The 22,498-nt window shown below is 56.8% G+C and overlaps 4 protein-coding genes across 4 annotated transcripts; 1 reads left to right on the top strand and 3 right to left on the bottom strand.

Moving 5' to 3' along the window:
- Positions 1-376: 376 nt before the first annotated feature.
- Positions 377-2,335, bottom strand: CGGC5_v012580 (Pescadillo-like protein; the record flags this gene model as incomplete). Its single annotated transcript, XM_032030305.1, has 1 exon — positions 377-2,335. The coding sequence occupies one exon, from the start codon at positions 2,333-2,335 to the stop codon at positions 377-379; it is 1,959 nt and encodes a 652-aa protein (XP_031890186.1).
- A 528-nt stretch (positions 2,336-2,863) lies between these two features.
- Positions 2,864-4,252, top strand: Pigu (Phosphatidylinositol glycan anchor biosynthesis class U protein; the record flags this gene model as incomplete). The annotated part of the gene is made up of 3 exons (XM_032030306.2): positions 2,864-3,005; positions 3,063-3,330; positions 3,394-4,252. 3 exons carry the CDS (start codon positions 2,864-2,866, stop codon positions 4,250-4,252), a joined length of 1,269 nt encoding a protein of 422 aa, XP_031890207.2.
- Positions 4,253-4,534: 282 nt separating this feature from the next.
- CGGC5_v012578 (Metaxin-like protein) lies at positions 4,535-6,177 on the bottom strand (the record flags this gene model as incomplete). The annotated part of the gene is made up of 2 exons (XM_032030307.1): positions 4,535-5,688; positions 6,024-6,177. The coding sequence occupies 2 exons, from the start codon at positions 6,175-6,177 to the stop codon at positions 4,535-4,537; spliced, it is 1,308 nt and encodes a 435-aa protein (XP_031890188.1).
- A 3,567-nt stretch (positions 6,178-9,744) lies between these two features.
- Positions 9,745-10,454, bottom strand: CGGC5_v012577 (uncharacterized protein; the record flags this gene model as incomplete). The annotated part of the gene is made up of 4 exons (XM_066152721.1): positions 9,745-9,800; positions 9,858-9,963; positions 10,193-10,282; positions 10,338-10,454. The coding sequence occupies 4 exons, from the start codon at positions 10,452-10,454 to the stop codon at positions 9,745-9,747; spliced, it is 369 nt and encodes a 122-aa protein (XP_066007960.1).
- Positions 10,455-22,498: the final 12,044 nt, after the last annotated feature.

Raw genomic sequence — 22,498 nt, 5'->3', positions numbered from 1 at the left:
AAAGCAAGGACTTTTAATCAGATGCCATGTAAGTATAGGTTTTATCTCTGGCGATGAGAAGAAAGTATGTTTTGCAGGCAGGATCGTTGATCGCAAGTGTGTAAAAGTGAGGTGAAGAAGGGAAAAAGTTGGGCCCGCCCACATTACACCGAAACTCACCGAAAATCAAGCAAAGTTCTCTCACAGCAAGGCAACAACTCACGACAGACAACTATCACCAGAAATGCTTTATTCCATTTCAGAGTCACAAACGCAAGAGCAGTCAAGTGTATATCAAGCAATTGCATTTCTTTTCCCAACACCACAATTATGGTATAACGAACGCCAACTACATACAGTCTACATCAGGAAAAAAACAAGAAACTGATTCTTTTTTTTACGCCTTCGCCTTCTTGTTGAGCTGCTTCTCCAGCTTTCTCCTCTTGGACCTCAGCTTCTCGTCCTCGGCGCTCTTCTTGTTATTAGTGTACTGCATCTGCTCAAACAGCTTCCTCTTCTTCTTGCTGAGCATGCCCTTGGCGCGCTCAATGTCCTCGGCCTCCTCGGCCACCTTCTTGGCGTGCGCCTTGCGCGCCGCCTCCTTCTTGGTCTTGGGCTTCGTCTCCCTGCGCTTGACGCTGCCGCCGGCGAGCTCGGCCTCGAGCTCGATCTGGCGCTGCACCTCCTCGTCGTCGGACAGCTCCTCGTCCTCGTCCGCAGAGGCGGCCTCGTCGTCATCGTCACTCTCCTCTTCCTCGTCCTCGGATCCGGCAACGTCCATGTCGTTGTCGGCATCCTCCTCGTCGACGTCCATCTCGCCGTCGTCCTCGCTCTCGGCAAGGGCCTCGCCTTCGGGCTCCTGCTCTTCGAGAGGGATGGTGGGGTCGTAGGCGCCCTGGACCTGTCTGACAAAAGGGCTGAGATGGGGAGGCAGCTGCGCGCCGGGGGCATACTGGTCCGCGGGCTTCAGCTCCTCGTCGTTGACGCTGTCCCAGACCCATTGAGGCTGGACGTATATCCTGCCGGGGATGCGCTGGTTGGGCGCGAGCTTCTGGGCTGTCTGGTTGTCTTCTTCATCGCCTCCCTCGTTTTGCGCAGCGTAGATCTGGGGACGGTCGACAATCTGGTGGGTGATGGTGGGGTCGCGCTCGTTGGTCGTGAAGGCGCCCTCGCCGAGGACGGCGTCCCAGCCGATGCGCTTGCAGCCGAAGGAGCGCAGGAGGAACTCGAGAGGTTGTCTCGGGGTCTCACGGGAGAGGAAGAAGGTGCAGTTGGCGAAGAGCTTGCCACGGTCGGAGCTGGAGTACTCGGGCTGGGGGAGGACGTCGCCACCGGGGGCAGCGGGCTCGAACTTGTCGATGGCGTCGGTGGACTCCTCGGTAGACTCGGCCTTCTCCTCCGTCTTCTCGTCGTCGACGTCGGTGTCCTTGAGCTTCTTGATAACCTTGTTCACGGCAGCCTGCGTCTTGGGGTCGACGTGGTGCTCCTCTCCGTTGGCGATCTGCTTCTGCTCGGCGACAGCGCGATTCTGGCCCTCGATAGTGAAGGCGCCGAGCTCCGCAGACTTGTCGTCCATGTTTTTGTCGAACTTGGGAGGGTACTTGAGGCCGATTGAGGTGTACAGGCGGAAGTTGATGAACCCCAGGAGGGTCATGTAGAACTCGACGAAGGTGCCCATGATGCGGAAATCGACATCGCCAACAACCCTCTGGTTAAACTTGTAAGGGACCAGCCACAAGACATCCTCGCCCTGAATGTTCGCCTGGTAGTAGATGCCCTTGATCGACAGGAAAGACTTGGTGACGGCCTGCGAAACGATCAGGTAGTGCTGGAACTCGAGCGTCAGGCGCTCGCAGCGCGCAATCATCTTGGCCGGGACAGACGAGGACGAAGGCAGGTTGGCGAACAGAAAGAGCATGGAAAGGCAGTCGTCGAGATCGCGAATGGCGTCGACAAAGGTAGGGTAGCGCTCGCGGATGACGTGGTCGAGGGTGTATCTCGGCTTGCCCGTCTCCTCGGGGCGGGCGGCGTTCTTCTCGAGCCTCTTCGCATCGCCGACATCGCCACGGCCGAGGGCGCGCGAGATCTTCTTCTCGAGGGCCTTCTGGTCGCGGAACTTCTGGAGCAGCGGCTCGTGCAGGAGGTACTGGATGTCCTTGGCGTAGTAGAAGGTGGTGGAGGCGGTGGAGGACTTGGAGACCTTCTTCTTGCTGCGCGGCTCGCGAGGGTAGATTCCCTTCCAGATGCAGAGCTTGCGGAAATCAGGCAGGCTGATCTGCAGCTTGCGGATGGCCTGGTTTCTAGTGACGTAGTTCTTGGCCGCTCCGGCCTGTCCCTTCTTCTTGATCCTGGGCATCTTGGCGGTTGGTGGTCGTCAAAGTTGGGTGGGAAAAGAAAAAGGGTGGTGGTGGTGGTTGGACGGTTCAGAAGCTATCAAAACTTCCTGTCGCAGCGGGGCACCAGTTCTCGACTCTCTGAACTTTTTTTCCATTGATTTTTTTCTGCCGGGAGTTCACCGCCTTGATAAGATCTAGGGAGGGACTAGCGCAGATCCAGAAGGATGCTCATTGGGCGCTGCTATCTAATCGGTGGAACGGCCCCAGCTCCAGGGGTTCAACCCACTAATACCAGGGCGACCGCGCTGAAACCGAGGCCGTCATTCGCTGAGCGCGCAGCGGACCAGCGCCCCGGACCAGCCAGGTGTCATCCCCGTCCCATCCAATTGTCCATCCCGACTCACAGCTCCCGTTCGGCTTGTCATCCGCGAACCTCAAGCTCCGCGCGCCGCCGCATCGTCACCACGCGCAACACCCCCTCGGCCCCTCTCTTCCACCGCCCTTCCGCCTCCCTCCGGGTCATGGACTGAACAATGACTGCCGGCACAATGAATCAGGGAGGCAACAAGACGGGCGTCTACGCCGCAGCAGCTGCGCTGCGTCTGCTGCTCTTCGTTGCGTTCCCCGGTCTGCCTGACCTGCTTACCGGCCGTGTCGAGATCTCGACTCCCGTCACGAGCTTCAAGAGACGTAGGTCCCCCTCTATTTGCGTCTATACTTCACTTGCTGACCCTGCCCCGTGTACAGTTCAAGAAGGCCTCTTCCTCTACAACCACAACGTCTCCCCGTACGACGGCGGCGTCTACCACCAAGCGCCCCTCTTCCTCCCCCTCTTCTCCCTCCTCCCGGACCCGAAGTCCTTCCCCATCTTCACCTACATCCTCTACATCCTCTTCGACATCCTGAGCGCCGATGCTCTCTCCAAGATCGCAGACTCAGGCGAGGCCGGGACCTCGCGTCTCTTCACCTCCCCGCGCCGCGGCAAGCGTTGGAGCGGCCTCGTCGTCGCATCACTGTAAGCCAACCTCCCCCCCTATCCCCTCCCACCAGCCCTCCCCGCTGACCATTCTCCCTCCAGCTACCTCTTCAACCCCTTCACGATAGCAACCTGCATCGGCCGCTCCACCTCCATCTTCTCAACCTGCGCAATCCTCCACGCCATCGCGAAAGCCATCTCCGGCGCCCCCCTCGGCGCAATGGTCGCCCTCTCCTCCGCGACCTACCTCTCAATGTACCCCCTCCTCCTCCTCCCGCCGCTGCTCCTCCTCGCCTACGACCGCCAGGACCCCGCTCGCCGGATCGCCTCGACCTCGCACTTCGCCCTCGCAAACACAGGCGTCGTCGCCGCCGTCCTCGGCGCCCTCTTCCTCATGTCCTTCCTCCTCACCGGCGCCTCCTGGGAGTTCCTCTCCAGCACCTACGGCGCCCAGCTCACCCTCAACGACCTGACCCCCAACGTCGGCCTGTGGTGGTACTTCTTCATCGAGATGTTCGACTCCTTCCGCTCCTTCTTCCTCGCCGTCTTCTGGCTCCACCTCTCGAGCTACGTCCTGCCCCTGACCATCCGCATCCGCTCCCAGCCCCTCGTCGTCCTCACCCTCCTGCTGGGCATCTTCGCCATCTTCAAGCCCTACCCCTCCATCGCCGACACGAGCCTCTTCCTCGCGATGCTGCCGCTCTTCCGCCACATCTTCCCCCTCATGCGCTACACCTTCGTCGGCGCCGCGACAATCATGTACGCCTCCTTCCTCGGCCCGGCGTTCTACCACCTGTGGATCTACGCCGGCAGCGGCAACGCGAATTTCTTCTACGCCATCACGCTTGTTTGGAGTCTGGGCCAGAGTCTGCTCGTCAGCGACCTGACGTTTGCGGTGCTGCGCGACGAGTGGGAGGTGGAGCGGCCCGACATGGTGGGCAAGGAGATCCGACAGATCTAGGCTGTAAGAGTGGACTTCCTTTGATGTCCTCCTGTTAGAGATACATGTATATGTACGATTGTTTTCTGGGACTGCATTGGTAGCATTAAAAGGCCGGTTTACGGACGGAAAACGACGACCTGTCTACGTAATCGGGACAGCATTATACAGTTTTATGTCATGAGACTCATTGATGCCTCTATCGTATCCTCTATCATACTTTTGAGTTGCGTTTTATGCCCTTTTACCGGGCCTTATGGCCTAACCGAACCGAAACCCATCCATAGCCACACCACCCATGCCTTAATCGACACTCAGCTCCTGCTCAACCACCCTGTGCTCATCCCCGCCTCCCCATCCCGCAGCCGGACTCGCCCTCGGCGCATCCGCAAGTCCAAACGAGAAATCCAACATGGCGCCCAGCTCCCCAAACCGCCGCAGGCCGCCCTTCTCCGCATCCCACACCATCGTCCGCGCGCCCCACGGCGGCAGACTGCGGTACGTCCACACCCCGTACGCGATCGCCGTCCCCGCGACCAGCACGCCGCCCGCAAGCGCAACCGTCCTCCGGTCCGCGACGCCCGCGGCCTTCGTCTCCGCGTGGCGGCGCCACTCGCCGAGGTAGAACTCGCCCAGGTTCGGCGTGTGCTGGACGACGGTGTCAAGCAGCCGCGCGGCGGTGCGGAGGGCCGAGGGCGGGGCGGAAGCCCATGGGAGGGCGCCGGGGCGGGCGAGGCATTCCTCGCGCAGGCAGCGGACCATCTCGTTCATGTGGGGGAACTTCTTTGCGAATATGGAGAGGAGCCAGGCCTCGGGGGCGGCGACGGCTTGCACGAGCACGAGGTGCCCGAAGACGAGGCAGTCGAGAGATGTCGGGGCGTCGCCGCCGAAGAAGCGCATCTTCTCGCCTTTGGTGCGCTCCCCCTTTGCCCGCTGCTCCTCCAGCGGGGCGAGCGCGTCGACGGTGACGGCGTGCAGCCTGATCCCCCTCGCCGTGCGCGCCCTCATCTCCTCCATGACGCTCTTCTGTCCGCTCACGGGGAGGTGCTTCATTGCGCGGTCCAGCGTGCCCTGCCCCGATGAGCCGGCCTTGATACCGCCGTCTTCGTCAGCGTCATCGTCGTCCTCCCCGAGGCTGCCGAACCCGAGGTGAGCGCTACGAGCCTCGGCCCCTTGACGAAGCAAGACCGGGACGGTCCAGCTCAGGGGGAACCCGAGGATCTGGCTGAGGGCGGGGCGCGTGACGGCGGCCCAGTTGTCGTGGTCGGCGTAGAGGTAGGCGTCGAGCAGGGGGGCGAGGTGTGCGTCGACGTGCGCAGCGAGGGCGAGGGCGTCAGCGCGCTCGGACGGCGTCAGGCGGGAGTCGAGGTTGAGGGAGTGAGTGGTGCGCAGGTGGGATACGATGGAGGCGTAGCCCGTCACCCAGACGCCGTTTGCGTGGAGGGCCGGCAGGCGGTCTACAGGGTGGCCGTTAGCTTCTGGCCGTTTCGTTTCGTGCTGTTTCCTTTCTGCATTGTTTGCGTGGTGCCTGGGTTTCTTTGTCTGGATATGGGCAGTTGTTTGGGGTTCTTTGTCTGCAGGGCTGTTGTGGACACGAGGTCGCGTGGGTTCAACGGTGTAAGCCTCGTGAGGCTCCGCTGGTAAGGGGACTTGGCCTCGTGAGGGTAGAGGGGTGAGTGTGAAAAGCGTGGGATGAACGGGGCGTGGAAGGGAAGAGTGACGCGGATGTTGATGTGAGTCAGGGTAGGAGGGTGTTGGTGTAAGTGAGATACAAGCGTCACTTGTCACTTACTTGATGTGTCGACGGCAGGGTCGTTGCTCGGGACAAGACGCCATTCGGAGCTTGGGAGAGCGGTGTGAAGGTATGCGATGGCGGCGAGGCACTCGGCGTCGACGGAGGGGAGACCGAAAGCCGGGCCCCAAACGTGGAGTTCTAGAGGCTCCATCGTGATGGTGTGTGTGAATGACGTGAGGCGCGTGTGCGTGAGTGAGCCGTGAGAATGAATGAGTGACGGGGGCCACTACCAGGGGAATGCACCGGCCGAGCGCTTAATCCCAGGTATCCAATTCACGCTGACTGGGGCTCCCTCAAGACCCTGATCACCAGCGAACGTAGCGTCCTAAGCGCCAGGGAGGAAATGATTGGGCTCGAGAATGACGGTGAATTGACGATGGAGGCGTCAAAGCTTGCCCGATGAGTCAACAGTCAGGCACTCACTCTGACGAGACGAATGGCAGATCAGCGCTTGTTTCGAAGAATCCAGTGTTTCGGCACGCCGTCGATAGAACACGGACTTCCTTCGACGATGATCGTGACGTTTACGATGGGCGCGACAGGAAAACAGGGTCCTTCTTCGTCCATCCGCTGACGCAGCAGGCGCCGATGATCACCCCTGTCCGAGCTTCGAACGAAACGTGAAGTGAAGTTGCGAGCGCTCCACAAGGAGTGAGGCACGTGACGATAAGGCGATAAGGTTGCCGCCGACAGGCAGATCTTGCTTTGCTTTCTCGGTTCGTCGGGTTGATCAGACGGGGGTCGTGGTGTTGGTGGAACCCAGCAAGAGACACTGGAGAGTGGGAAAAAAAGAACGGCTTTCCATATTTGGACAGACCTGCTGCCATCTGCAACGCAACCTACATTACACTAAAGCAACCGCACCACACCCCTGACGATCCGGTTCAAACGTCAAGGCAAGGGGCGGAAAAAGAGGCCTTCCTCTCTAATGAAGTCCAAAACACGCCGGCCGTGGCGACGCTTTCAGAACGGCAAGATCATCGGGTCACGTTGAGGCAACTGACGGGCGCGCATCCCGTCCTCGATGAACCGACAACGTTTTCCGTTCCTGCATAAACGGCGGCCTCTTTAGGAAGTTTGACCTAAACGCTCTGCGTCCATTTCAAAGAACCCAGAAAGTCTCCACGAGATTAAAGACTTTGTTGATGCATGGTCGTACACGCGATGCACACGCCCAGCATCTTTTTCGCCACTGGCGCCAGGAACCAACGACAGCGGCATGCAATCTAATTCCGTCTGAATTTCAGACGCACTAGAAACGAACAAACGGGGTGGGAAAACAGATTTGACGACGCCACGCCACCCGCGCAGAGGCAACGTTGAAGAACACCGCCCCTGTTTCACACAGATTCAAACACACGGCTCGTCAAGTGGGGGGTCTTCGATACAGCAGCTGTTGGTCGCGGAATTTTCTCCACGGGTAGCGGCTTAATGAATCTGGTTACCCTTTCTGGGGAAGCACCGATCAAAGGTGTCACTTTGATGGCTCGGGGACAAGGGAGAGAGAGAGGGATGAACCTCAATTGAGCAGGCCCAATTGGACTCCGTCTCACCCGTCTCTGGGCGTGGATACAGATAAACGACAGTCCTTAGATGTGCCAACTAAGCCACTGCCCCCCTCCCCTCTCTCTCGCGCCCACCTCACGAAAGGGAGAGATGGTTCTTTAACTCGTCCCGTAGTATAGGTAACCGACTAGACGGCACTTTGAAGCCTCGCTCGCACAGCCGTTCGTGGCGGCTCCCCGATTTAGATTACGACGTACACGCCATGCTGCTAGCAACGGGCGGCAGTAAAGGGGGGATAAATCAAGAAAGGGGGTAAGTAACGTTTTGGACGACGACGACGACGACAGCAGCTGAGCTCTACTAAACAGCTACGAATGCACTACAGATACACTACTTGCACCTTCGCATCGTGGCGGGTGGATCCCTCCCATCCCATCCCATCCCATCAATCCACGTCCACGACTCCTCGCGCGTTGCCGCACCACGTTGACGGGTTCCGCCCACGGCGGCTCCGTACCGGGCAGCGGCGACGGCGCGGCGCAGCGAGTTGAAGAATAAAAAACCGGAGCCCACCAATGCAGCTATTGCTGCGTGTATGCATGCTACTGCGCTGCAGTCTCCCTCTGCTGAAGCCGCAATTTAATTTCACCGTCATGCTATTCGTCTCCCTTTTTTTCTTGCCCCAGGCATAGCTCTTAGCTCCTATGCGCCGTTACGGGGGAAAAGAGGGAGAGAGACCCTTTCTCTAAACGACAGACGACGGCGTCGACAAGACACGTCTGTGTACCATGAACCGACTACTTTAGCAACACTAGCAATTTAGGGGTCCAAATTTGATGAGGGGGCGTGTGTGAGACTTGACTTTCTCTCATCCCTTGGGTTATTCCCCTTTTTTGCCATTTGCCCTCTAGATGCGTTTCGTCTGTCCGTTTTGGCTGCCCTCTGAGCCTCAATTCTCACCGACGGACACCGAAGTGGTAAAGTGCAGCAAAACAAAAAGAAACAAGGGGTCATTGGGGTCCTTTTCTTCAGTAGGTTGTTAAGCCTACACCCATCGAAACGGAGACCTCAGGTGGAGGAGGGGGAAGAACCGCCGCCGAAATATTTGGCGAGAGTGACGCTGGTTACATGCGCATCGTGGGGTCCTTTTTTTCTTCTTCTTCCTGTTCCCTTTTGGGGGCTTTCTTCAGCTGGGGGTGTGGGCAAGGCCGCGGCCAAGGCAAGGCAAGGTAACGATAACGGAGAGTGTTGTAATTGCTACACAATGAGCGGTTGCGGTGTGTGTTGCTCTTCAGCTCGGCCTGGGCAGCGAGTGTGGGCACGCACCAAGTTCCAACACCGGAGGAAAGTAAAAAAAATCGCAAACGGAATCTCGGAGGCGACGGAAACTCATCAAGCCCCCGACGATACCTACCTTACCTACATCATACACCACCGAGAAAAAACCATTAAATCCAACAGCCGCGCATCGCGGGCCTTGTCGCCGCCGCCCGCATGCTGCCCAAAGCCGAGGGAACAACACCAGCAACAACATCCACCCCCCGGCAAATCGCCAACCTTTTTCTGTCCCTCCCGGCCCGGCCCCCCTCTCCCAATGTGTACGAACATGTGTGGTGTTTGTCTGGCGTGCCCTGCCAAAACCCTTGCTTACGCGAGATGAGCACAATGCCAATGTGCCCTCGCCGCCTCGCCGAAGAAATCTGTGAGAGAATTTGAGTGAGCGCGAAAGGAAAAGGGAAAAAGGGCCCGCGGCAAATGCCAAATCCATCCCAATACTACCCGCTTTGCTTGTCGCTACGGCTCTGCCCGTCATGCGCCCTACCCGCTCTCCCAACCGTCCAACCCACCCTTGCTTGCCTGCTTGCTTGCGCTTTCACGCCGTTGGCGCAACCACTCTCGTGTCTCCGTCTCCATCTCCTGCCCGAGGTTTTTTTTCTGTCAACGTCGCGAGGGAGGAAGACCGAGGACGGGTAAAGATCTCAGATGATCTTCCCTTTTACCCACACACACTGCACACCGCACACGCACACGCACGCACTTGCACCCCCCCTTCGGTATCGATTCGCCAGACCGGCGGTATCAAGTTGACGATGACGCATGACGCTACCCGGTCTGCCACTCTGCCACTCTGCCAGTCTGCTCTTCTTTTTCCGTAAACACGCCAGATTGTCCGTGGAGCAGCAGCAGCACCACCACCACACCGTGATAATCGTCATGTATGAACCATGACCAGCCCGCAATGTGATTGTGATGCCGAAAGTTGGGCGTCTGCGACGAGTAAGTCGCGGAAATCAAGCCGTCGTGCGGAGTTTGCCAGCGTCCTACCCCGGCCTGCCGCCCCCCCAGAGCCGATGTTCGATAAACAGCAACGGTCATTGTCCGTGGTTACGGTCGTGCTGTCGTGCTTGCGTGATGGGCGATGGGTGATAACCTTGGATCGTGCGGTTCGGGTCGGTTATGCGAGGCCTACCTAACCCAGTCCCCCTCCATCCCTCCCCCCCTCAAACCCCGGGACCCAAAGGAAAAGTCAGCAACAGAAACCTGCAGATAGGGCTCTCACAGAACGAGAGAGAGAGGAAAATCAAACAATAACACCGCAAAGCAAAGCAAAAAGAAAAATGGCGGTCGGCCAATTGGGCCGCTGCGACGTTGCCAACAACCATGCGCATGGCCCCCATGTAGCTCTCTGTAGCTGTAGCCGTAGCCCGCAGGCCACCACCACCACCACCACCACTACCCCCAAAAAGATGCTGCAGGTGTGTGTTAGCTCAGGCAGGCTGAGGGATTGAAGAGGGGGAAACACACGAGATTTGATTGATCGGCCCTGGGAGATTCAGGAACCCCGCGTCTGGGCCCGGTGTTCGTTGCGGCAGGCACGGAGGCTGGGAGGCTGGGGGACGCTGCTTGTCTGGAATCTGGCATGAGGGTCGAATGGTTCGCTCGCGCCATCTGTTGTCTCACAACAGCGAGGGGGGCTCGCTTCCCGTCTCGCAAGTCGCCCCAGAGCGGCGAGCGGCATCTGTTTACCCCATGGGCATATCAGACGCTGACAGGTTTTCTAGTTGCTTTTCGAGGTCAGGGCTCATTTCTCTTCACAAGGCGAATGGGAGGCGAGGTAGTCATGTTGATTTTGGATGAATTATTTGTGTGGTATTATGGAAACTTTCTCTCATCTAGATTGTGGTCTTTGATGTAGTAGAAATGTGAAAGAACTCCGAATCTTTCCCCCAGATTTTTTGATGCAAAACCCAAAAAGAGAACTTTCACTCGTTACTTTACGTCGAATCCATCCGTCTCTCTGAGAAAGGGAAGGGGGGTATCGGCGACGACAAAGTGGAAAAGAAATAAAAACTGAAAGGGGCTTTCTGTGAAACTCCTTCCCTCCCGAGTTGCCCCGTTACAATGCTGATGTCTATTGATACATGATGGTTGATGATGATGAGGGATGACGTTTCAAGTTGTATCCTGGTCCCGTGATGATGCTTCGCTCGTTCCATTGGTAGGTCATTGATTAAAAGATTGGTTGTGGTTGTGGTGGTACAATGGTTGTAGTAGAGAGTTGTTTGGAATATTGCTCAGAGGCAATCAATGACGAAGCCAAGGTAGAAGAGAAGCGATTCTGTGACCGGCACGAAAAGAGGGTAGGAAGAATAGGGTAGAGAAGGGCGTTGCCCACTCAGGAGACGGGTTGCGACCTCGTGATCGCGGCGGACGTTATCGTGATGCAGAGATGATGGTTGTCGGCCCTCGAGAGGGAAGGGTCGGCTGCATTAATCCGGCGCGGTTCAAATCGAAGGCGGCTGAGAGAGAAGTTGGAATTCCTCCGTCCGAGTGGGTGTGGGTGATGTGGGTTTGTGGTTGTAGGTGGTGGTCGGCCATGCATGGCCCGCACATGGAGATGGCGTGCATATCCGAAGAGATGTTTGGTAATCCTGATTTTCCATGCGGGCTGCCAGAATGGGCCGGCTTGTTGAAGAGGTGGTGGTTTTGTTCGTTCGCAATTGATGTCCTGACGCGTGCGGGAGGATGTCCCGACTGTCCGACTGCGAAGACACCGGTGGTTGTGTTGGACTCATTGCTCTAGTTAGCTGATTGAGTATTCCGAAAGACAAGAGAAGTCGTCATTGTCGGGTTGGTTGCGAGGCTGTCGCCGCCCAGGCAACTCTTTAACCTCTGGTGGGCAGAGGGGGGAGAGGGCGCTGAGGCGGGGGGCCGGGGCAGGGAGGAAGTTGCGAGGGGCGCTGAGCAGGCATGTTGAAGTCGAGAGCGGAGGAAGCCATAAAGCTGGTGGTGATGGTTGTTGGTGGTTGTGGTTGGTAAGGCTGTCTAAGTGAAGCCTTGGTGTTGTTGTGGTGGTGGTTGCGAAGAAGCCGTTGAGGAGGCACAAAGAGTCTTGTATGGTAGATGGAAGGTCTTGAGAGGTTATATGTAGAGTAAACGGTTTGGTTTGGCTTGCGAGTAGAGTCGTCTGGATTGGTGATGGTCGATGGTGATCTGGTTGAGATTCTACGACAGACGATGCTAGGGGGGGAGTCGGGTGCCTTATGTATCTACGGATGCGGCCATGGGGAGGACATTTTGGCTGGCGGTGCCTGTTTGCAGAGCGAGCTGTCCGAGACTCTGCAATTTTGGAACAGCCAGAAACCTTGCAAGGGTTAGCCCAGCTTGACCTTGGATCGGGCACTGGTGTCTCTCTTGGAGCGGACCGGGGGGGAGGGGGGGTGCGAGGGCGGTGGGTGTCCAGGGGTCAGAAAGGGGGGGTGTTGTGTGGTGTGTGGTTAAAGTGAAGGTGAAGAAAGGAATTCTGCTTCTTGGTGCAAAATACCGTCGGGGACGAAATACGTCAGTACTTTGGCCCCTTGTACCTGACACTGACACTGCCAAATTTAAAGCTTGCCCTGGGGCGAGCGTCCGTCTGGTGTGTGGTCGCTGTGGTGGTGGATGGTGTGGTGTGGACGTGGACTGGGACGTGGACGAGGACGGGGACGAGGACGGGGACGCGGTGGGTGTGTGCGGTAACTTACGGTTTGCGGTGCCTGGCATTACGGTAGGGAGGTGCAGGTGGTGTTGTGATGAGTGTGTGCCTGTGCCTGTGTCCTGGTCCTGTGCCTGTGCCTGAGTCTGAGCCTTGGGGGTGGGCGCCTCCGTCAGCCCCTCCCGTAATCCGCACTTTCCCATCTTTGCTCGTACGAAGAACCGAGCATCCGTATCTGCCTTACGGTGCTGTCGCCGGGACGGTGGGGGCCACCTCAGCTGGGCTTGTCCTCTGCCAAAACGCTGAAACCCAGACGCTAACCCGAACACGGCCTTGTGACACAACCGTTTTCCTCCGCCGCACCATTTCGTCCCATTTCGTACGCTCCGTCTGCCCTCTGGCGGTGACGCAGCGGCAGAGTCACCGTGGGGCTTGACCGCCGCAACGCAAGGAAATGAAACAAGCACGCGCACAGGGGGGGCCCCCTTGTCCAGAGCATGTGTTGCCCCTGTCACACCAACCCAGGCCTTGGCACCACCGTATCCACCAGAATCTCGCGGTCATCTCCAGCATATTTCCAGAAAACGGCAGATGGTCATGCTCCTGCTGCTGCTGCCGTACTCCTTACCGCCCGTACCGTTCAGATCGACGTGCATACGTATCCGTAGGGCACAGAAAGGAGAACCGATTCGGCACCTCCGTACGGTTCAATCTCAAACCGTCTGGGAGATTGCGACGCTCACCTTACCCGTAAAGTAAAGTACCTACCTTAGTTGCCTTTCACCGCTCAAACCCACCACCCCCAAACACTGCGGGCAGAGCAGCAGCAGCAGCAGTGAGCACGCAACCCACAGTCCGATCAGAGCTCCCCTTTCTCTGCGACCATCTTCAGACGATTCATCAATCAACCGGCAACACGGCCGCACACAAAGCCAATATTTTTGAGTTGACGACAACGAATACTCGCCGTGCGTGTCAGAGTAAGAGCCAACAGCGTACGTATGCGCGCTGACAACCACCACCACCACCACCACCACTACACAACCCTCCCCTCCCTCTCCGCCTAATCATCCCGCTGCTCTCTTTCCCTTTCAGGCCCCCGAGGGAAAGGGAGGGAGGGCGGCCGTAAACTTCAAAGCGGTGCCTGGCTAGTTGTCAAAAGGTTGAATAGACTCTGTTCAACCTTTGCAACTTCAGACAAAAGGCCCCTCCCAATCCAAACGCGTACGCCATTTGACATTCAAACTTCTGTCTGAGAGCCGCCTGCCGCTGCCGGAGCGTACCTAAAAATTGTCCTGTCCAAACTGAAATCACCAATTGGGAATTCTCATCGTCAAAGGAAAGAGAAATACACCAGACGATCTGTGAAGACGTTGATGTGTGCCACTCCCGCGCAATCCCGTCCTCCCGGCCGATAGTCCATGGCATAGCCCCCCGTTCGAGCCGTCCGTTACGTCCGTAGCCCTTTCACCAAAGCTCTACGGAAACTTTATGATATTTGACGACGACTAAAACACCATGATATCTGCAAACGGCCGTCTGTACAGAAGATCCCCCCGGGCTCCCATCATTGCGGGCCTCTGACCTCCGAGATGCCGCAGTCTTCCGGCCGCGCGCCCGCGCCCGCGCATCTTCGCGTCGTACAAGGCCAATGTACCGGCCGTCGACGTTGCCTTCGAATGGAAGGCTACCTACCCATCGACGCTGCTAAATTTGTTATGCTCTCCAGGGGCCTCACTCTCACCTCAACAGCGCCCGCGTATTGCCGCTACTGCACAGCTGCGCCCCCAGCCTGATGCTGACCTTACCTCACCTCAGGGTGCGAGATAGCTGCTGTAGCCTGCAGCCTGCGCGGCCCTGTCCTCTGTCCCCCTGGCTGCTGCTGTTGTTGAGGTAGCCTACCCAGGGTCGCAGACACAGTAAGCTGAGGCCTGGGGGGTCGCAACGTACGATTTTCTCCAGGCTAGCTTCGAAATGCTCCAGGACTCCAGGACTTCAGGCTGTCCGGGGGCCTTCGCATAGCGGGCAGAGCATCATCATCAAATTAGAAAATCTGCCTGTCATCAAGCGCCGTCCAAGGGTTCGGAGTGGGAGCAAATCGTATCTTGCATCAGACCAGGCTGAAAGGGCAGGGCAGGGCAGGGCATAGGCACATGGGGCAGGCCAACAAGGGGGACTCTCTCATCGCCAGCATCGAAATCGGGAATAATGAAGCGAACGAACCGAAGAAATCGCCTAGGGTTCGGATTATCAACCACCAGCAAATTGATAACATCGAGGCCGCGGACCCGCAGTACCGTCGTCGCCTCTTTGAAGAGCAGCTCCCTCGACATGGAGAAGGGGAAATTGGGATCTCGCTAGAGGACAAAAAAAGGCTGGAGTCCTTGAAGAAGGGGAGCAAGGGGGCAAGGGGGCGTGCAAATGCGAGTGGTTCCGCTTTGCTTCCCTCAATCCCCTGCATAGAACGTTTGGAAGCTCTCATGGAAAAAGAATACGTGGAGCTCGTCGACCGCCTCCCATCTCCATTTTTGCGCGGCCTCCATCATTGTTAATTTCCCACATCTCAAGCGGTCTCCAGCCCCAAAAAAGAAGCCAGCCAGCCAGCCCAGGATTTGTTGGGTTGATCGTAGCCCCCCCCCGGCCAGCCCCCAAATTCAGGGCCTCCAGGGGTCTGTATGAAGTGTCTGTGTGAGAATCTGGTGGCTGCTTTTCCATTTGCTCCAGTGGATTCCGAGAAGAAGCGGTGTCAGTGCTGGGCTGGGCTGGGCTGGCTGGTCACGATGCCTCATTTTCCGGATTTTCATTCACACTTTCCAAGCCGAGCTAAGCATGAAGAAAAATTTTGTGCAAACTTTTTTTCTTTTTCTTCATCTTCCATACACTATCCCAATCTGTTGTTCACAAATCTCCGTCGCAATTTTACAGTTGCAAATCTTCTTCGTTGCCATGACTAACGTGTACTGGTATGCTTAATCACATCCCAAAAGTCTAGATTCCTCCTCCTTCAGCCTTGTCGCAAAACCCGTGTGTGTGTGTTGTCACCGTTACAGGAAACTCCGAGACAGGAACGCGCAGGACCCCTAAAACTTGCTCATAAAGTCCACCTCAATGTTCAATTTTGTCCCTTGTGTATGTGTGTCACACTCGCACGAAAAAAAAAAAAAATGTTATTTTGATTTTCCGGACTGCCGTACGGAGGTTGCAATACGGTTCCTCGGGGGGGCCCCCCATCTTCAGACAAATTCACTTCACCCAACCCAAGGCAGAGGGAACATCCCTGCGTCGCTCTCTTCACCGCGCTGCGCAAGAGAGCTGCAAGCTGCAGCTCATCTCATGCCCTCGGCGTTTTAAGCCTAAAGCCCGCCCGTCTAGTCTTGTCTGCCTTACCGCTCAACCGCCCGCCTGCTACACTACACCGCTGCGGGAGCAATGGGAAAAAAACCTTGAACTCATGACCCGTGAACCAGTCAATCTGGCTTTCTCCCTGACTCCATTCCCAATGAACCCGTGGCCTGACGGGCCCCCGAACGGAAATTATCATCATCACTGACATCCAGCCCTGAACCCTGAGCGGCGAACAGGAAAAAAGGCGAAGCCTAAAAAAGCTAATTGGTCGGGAGGAGAGCAAAGCAAGAGGCTCGGGAATGCAAGGGGTCCAGCAAGGAATTCCAATAGCCCGGCACACCGAGACCGAACAACACATCACGAGTCACACCGCAGATGAGTAACAAAAGAAAGAAGGAGGCCTTGTTGTTGATCGAGGACGCGATTGATCAGCCGCCCTACCCTACCCTACCTAAACCCTGCTGGCAAACACAGCAGCAGAAGAAAAAAAAGAGGAACATTGACGACACAAGATACCAATGGCTCGGGTCAAAGAGTGTCGCATCGACGTAAGCCCTGGGGAGAGATCGTGGGGCAAGACACAGAATGTGATGGGCGAACAATAGCCTTGTTTCCTGTCTCACATGTTGTACTTCTTGTTCCTGGGTCTATTGCCAATGAAGACAAGCGAGCCACAGCCCGTGTCAATGTCTCACTCAGCCTGCAGGCAGCTGTCTGTTTCTCTCTTTCCCATCCTTCACCGAGGGAACAACAAGCATTGATTGCGACGTCGCTCAGCTTCTCTCGTGCGTAATCATTGCTTTTTCCCTTCGTGTCCCTTTTGGTCGTTGTTGATGCGCAGCCTCTCTCGGTGAAAGGGAGGCAGCTGAATCGGGAACCCCCCATCCCGACGAGCTATTCCTGTCTGCCCGCCATTCTTTCTTCTTCCCGCCTTTCTTTGGGAGATCAGTCAATTGCCCTCCTCACCGGTCCAAGTCTCAGCTGAAACCAACAGATTGGTAGGCTGCAGATAATCAGCAACTGACGCTGATCTTGAACATCGTCTCTCAGTCCCCCTGTGATGTGACAAAGATGGTTGGTTAGATCCGCATTCGGCCCACCGTTTGAACTTGACACACCGTCTCGAGTGTTGGCGGGCTGGCATCCACTCAACTGCCCCTCCCCCTCCTCCTTCGTTTTGCCTGCCTCCCCACCGTAAGGCCTCACCGTAATTTTTTCATCATAACCACCACCAGAGCACCAACACCACCACATCGACGACGACGACTCACCTTTTCCCATGCCATGCATATCGCATCGCATCCTGCAGCAACACCACAGCGTCGTAATCGACAATCGCACACACCCCCCGGCCTTTGCCCAGCCTGCACGTCGTGGTCAGCTGGCCCTACATCAACCAGGCAAAAGAAGAAAAATTACGCACAATAGAGTACACTAAACCACTAAAACCACACATCAAGAGAGGGAAAAAAGTTCCCTTCCATGTCCGTAATCCCGCATTGCGCCGCAGCAGCAGCAAGGTATCTGTAGAGTTGCAGCAGCCTAGCCAGCCCTCTTTAATTGCTCATGACCACGTTGTCGCTGCATGTGAGGGGCGAAGCCGCAAGCGACGAGCAAATCGCAAAAGCACCGTTCCCGCGTTATCCCATCTGCCCGGATTCTTTCTTGCTCACCACACACACACACACACGCACACAGCCTGCCGCTGGGCTGGGTGGAGGGTAGGGGAGGGATGAAGAAATCCGGTACCGATGCTGACTTACTACCTATTGCTGACGGTCACGACCGGCCGATACGGCTGCATCTCGACCTTTTGAGCGAAACGGAACCAAACAACTCCCGGCTGCGGCGGCGGTGTTGGTGTTACTGTTACTCCTGCTGCTGGCTGCTGTGCCTCGCCAGAAGAAGAACCATACCACCGGTCGCGAAGCCGGTGGCCGGGTACCGTAACACCGTCTAAACTGCCGTCGTGTAAGAAACATGCAGTGCAGCACTGCAGTCAGCAGCTTCACTGCAACATCGTGTTGTTTGATTGACGGCGATGATGGCAGTGGTGGCTGAGCCGCTACCACGACGCCCGATTAGCCCTGCTTGGTCCTGAATATAGCCCCCAAGCAAAGCGCAGGTAAAATAACACAAACAAAAGACCAAACCGTACAAACGGAATCGTGAAACAAAACGGTCCAACCATAGGACGACCCGCAGCACCTGGACAGTTCACGTTTGGACAGTCAGTCAGTCAGTCAGTCAGTCACAGTGCTTCGGCGCGGCGGCGGCGGCGGCGGCGGCGGCGTGTACCAGTGCCGAGCGAAGCGAAAGCGCCCCCGCGGCGGTCCCAGATCTCCGGATCATCCCCACCAGCTGTCACTCGCGCGAGGATCATGGCTTGCCGCGACGTGACTTGTGTGTGTTTGCCCGTGTCCCAGCTATTTGGGACTGCCCGTGGAAATGGCGCCGCTCCAAGCCCCGCGCCGGGCGAGTCAACGGTGTTGGGAAAGGGAGGCACGCAGTGGTGCAATTCCTCCTCATAAAGATCGCATCTATGAGAGGGGAAACGCAACGCCATCGCGGCGGCAGAGGAGACTGAGTTTCTTACGTTGGATAGCGCCCTCGCGACACCTTCTTCTTGCGTGCAAGCTCCGAGGAGCCCTCTGTGAGAAGGGGCGCGCAGGTGCAAGCCACACCCAAATCGACCCGCGCAGACAAAGGGAGAGAGGCATATAGCATTGAATTTCCCCTCACTAGATGGTCCCCGCTGGTGGCTGCCCTGGACGCCAAAATTCCTATCGCGATGGTAGTGTAGTGAATCCTTCTGCTGTGCCAGCAGCGCTGTTATTGTAGCTGATATTGCCGGCTCATTTCCACATCTGGTGTCGTTTCAGTCCCGGCAACTTGGATACCGGCGCGGTCGTAGACGCGGAGTACGAGCTTGGAGATGCCCGACTTGGACGCTACACCAAGCGCCAGTCTTGCCGTGGTTGGTTCCTGTCCTATGCCTTGGGATCGTCTTGCCCTACGCATTGCATTGCGCGGAGGGAAGATACACCCATTGGCAACGTTCCACGTCGTCAGGTCTTTGGTGATAGGGCCTTGCATGCATGCATAATAGTAACGTGAGATGAGCGTCGTCTTCTCGCACGACGACATGTCATCAATGACGAGCGTGTTAGTCGACCACGCCGTGTCCTCCCACACCTCTCTAGGCAGCGCAGGGCATACCGGAATTTCCCATCTCCCAGTTTTCGCATCGCTTTAGACCATGCCCGCCCTTCTTCGACAAGGCACACGAACAAAACGCCATGGTGATCCGAGTCCAGACGGCTTAGAGTTGGCCTCATCTCGCACAAAGTCACACAAAGTGTAAAATCCCACCGGTGCGAAAACGAGGCTCTCAAACAACCCACCCACCCCATCAAGCCAACCTCCCTCGGGAGCCCTCCCCGTTCGTCGCCGGCGTGGTCGTGGTCATGGAGGCCACGGGTGCCTCGCGAGGGGGAACATGTTCCAGTCAGAAGCTTAACGACCTCCCGAACAAAGACATGTCCGCGCCGTCAAACCATCCACCAATCCATGTGTGCGTAGTAGCCCGGGCTGACTGGAACCTCCCGCCCCAGCAAAACCCAATTCAATTCACCAGCTGTGCCGTTGCTGATTGATTGATTGATTGCTGCCTTGGATGCTGTGTAACACACACTCTCTCTCTTGTGTTACACAGCCCATGCCCCTCCGTCAGCAACAGCGCAGCACTCTGCTGACTTGGATGGGAGGTGCGGAGCGGGAGACGCCTCAGGCCCCAGGCACGCAGCACCGGATTCCGCATGGGATGGTGTGTCTGGTGGTGTAGTGTAAATCCGTACGCGACGCGCACCGTATCCTCCGACCAAGGAAAAGGGAGCCTCCAGGATAACGGCCGGCCGGCGCCAAGGCAACGAGCACGAGCACGGCCGACGGGAGGCTACATGTTCTGGAAGTCCCCATTCCTTCCACGACCCCTTCCCTCCGTTTTGATTATCCCATCAATGACGACGGAGTGATATCGGGATGGGGCGGGCAGGGCAAACCAACCAACTGACCGCCCATCGAAGTGTGAGTGTCTGTGATGACACATGGGCAAGCTGCATGTTGATCCTCTCCCATGCAGCCTTATCCTCCAACTCGGAAGACCTTGAAATATGGGCTTTTTTGCGGTTGGGCTGTTGCCTGAGTGGACGCAGACAGTCACTTCGGCGTTTGCGCTGGGCCCTCTCCCCTTTCGCCGTCACGCCGATCCAGTCATACCGCGCCAATTCCCTGCCTCCCTTCTCCCGGAAAACGCCAACACCCACGAACGAGTCACAGTCCTCGGAGAACAAATGATCACCAAAGAAAATCGGGCTGATGCTGGTTCGCGAATTCCAAGGCCACGTTGTTCACCGTGAAAGCAGCCCCGTTCCCCGTTTGATGAACAAACGCCCCCCCTTCCCACTTTCGCCGTCTCTCTCTCTGTCTTCCCCACCGAGAAAACGTCAAAAAAGAAGGGCTCCATCGAAAAAGGGTTCTCTTGCATTTGATATGGAGCAAAAAGAGGACTTGGCTCTGTTGACGCTGACGAACCGCAACGGTGGAGAGGCCAATCCCTGTCAGATGCTTCGTGCCGAGAAGACCGAAAAGAAGGAAGGGAAGGGGAGAAAAAAAAAAAAGTGCCCCCCTCCACCGCCAAGCCAGGAATTACCAGGTATCGCAGCACAGAGGCGGTCAAGTTTTCTCTCTGGCTGAACCTGGAAGCAAACACACACGCGCAGCTGTTCATGGGTCCCGTCCCGTTGGTGTTGTTGATGAACATCCAGCATGTGTGACTCACACTGAGCTGGCGCATACCCAGCCTAACCGCCAATGGCCCGCCGGAGATGACCCCGTCAGTCGGACATTTTTTTTTCCTGCTTCGTTTAACGGTTTGCGACAAAATTCAAGGCTGAGACCCGTGAAAAGATGTGCGCTCTTTTGCACGGGCGCGCGCGCGCGCATACATACACATGGATATCATGGGCCCCGTCCAACGGCGCCTGGTCGTCAGGTACCCCTACATCATTAGCTCCAACGCAGACAGAGAGCGGGCAGAGAGAGCGCGTAGCGATGCCAATGCCAATGCCAATGCCAATGCCAATGCCAATGCCCAGAGGGTCAGGTAAATTCTTCACGTGAACGTGGTGAAAACTCTCTGACCGCGAGAACGAGGAAGAAGCAACACGCCCCCTCCCCTTCTCTTCTCTCCCAAAGCGAGATGGGAGAAAATGGGTGCCCATTTCAAGTGTAACGTGGGTCTTGCTCTCGTGCTGCTGCCAGACTGCATTCCCCCAACACCGTCATTTTGGACAAAAACCTTGGAGTTTTTGCTCAAAACCCCAGAATGAAACTGTGTTGTGGAGATGGCCACAAAAGTGGACGAGGAAGGGCTCCATGGAATTCTGAACCCCCCCATCTCCACCGACGTCTAGAAGGATTCCAAGAATTCTTCCAGAAGGAGTGGATCAGTTCCAGCGGCGTTCGGTAATGACCCGATTCTCTTGCCTTTTCGCCTCCCCCTTTCGCTTGTTGGAGAAGAGCACTCTATCCTGAAGCACAGAACGCCGGCCGGGATATCGCTGTCGGACGTCATAAGGGTATGGACCATGCGTTTGAACCTCCCCCCTGCCTCGGTCACCGCGAATACTTGAGACGAACATCAGACCGAAACCCGTCTGCTCCGCGCGACAATTTTATTTTGCCTCTCCCTCACCCCTAAAAAAGAAAGGGAGAGAGAGGGCTCGAGCCATGCCGGTCATCCCCTCGAGAACCCGATGGGTTCCCACAAATGGAAGTTCTCCAGTCCTTCTAGAGCCTCAGAATTGTTGGGGAAAGAAGCCTGAAGCCTGTGATTGTGATGCATTGCCCGTGTTGCGATCTGTTCCATCCCGTGAGAACAATACGATCTGACCATTGCAATACCGCTTCGTACGGATGGCCTCGCTGGACCGTGTCGCGCCGTTCCTGATCTCATTTCGGCGGCGCCGTTCAGTTTGTCCCACGCCCATGGAACGTTTCTACGTTCTACCGATCAACAAAACGGCGGCAGATTCCCTCAGTATCTTGACGGCCCGTGTGAACAGACGGTTTCATGGACGTGTTGACGATGGAGCGTATTGATGGCTCGTACCTACCAAAAAGGGGTGTGTCCTCCGTTTGAGACCTCTAGCCCAAGTCTCAAAACAACAGCACCTCATATCGCCGTGACGCCAAATAAGCTTCACTAGACTCGCTGCGCAATTTGCTCCTGAGAGCTGTCAGAACTCTGTCAGACGGTCCGCGTCACCGCGTCGCTGGGCATTAGGAGGCGGGCTGCTGTGCTAGCTCCCGGGGAACCAATTCCTGGTCTCATATTTGCCCATTTACTGAAGAGAAGGAAGAATTTTCCTCTGCTCTGTGTACGACGCAGCGCATATTTTCCCGGTCGGCAATTCTCTAGCGGCTTGCTTCACGACAATTGAATGCCCGGTGGATGTTGCCTACTGGCCGCATCGTAAAAACCACAAATCCGCTCCTCGCCGGAACGGGACAAGGTCGATCGAAGCAGACACTTGCACCACCTTTCACGAGGGAGAAGCATGGCCGCCGCTGCGTGGGAACAAAC

The sequence above is a fragment of the Colletotrichum fructicola genome (assembly GCF_000319635.2).
Source record: "Colletotrichum fructicola Nara gc5 chromosome Unknown KSG_Nara_v1_contig07, whole genome shotgun sequence".
NCBI classification, from domain to species: domain Eukaryota; kingdom Fungi; phylum Ascomycota; class Sordariomycetes; order Glomerellales; family Glomerellaceae; genus Colletotrichum; species Colletotrichum fructicola.
This window is presented reverse-complemented; position numbering and strand designations above follow the sequence as displayed.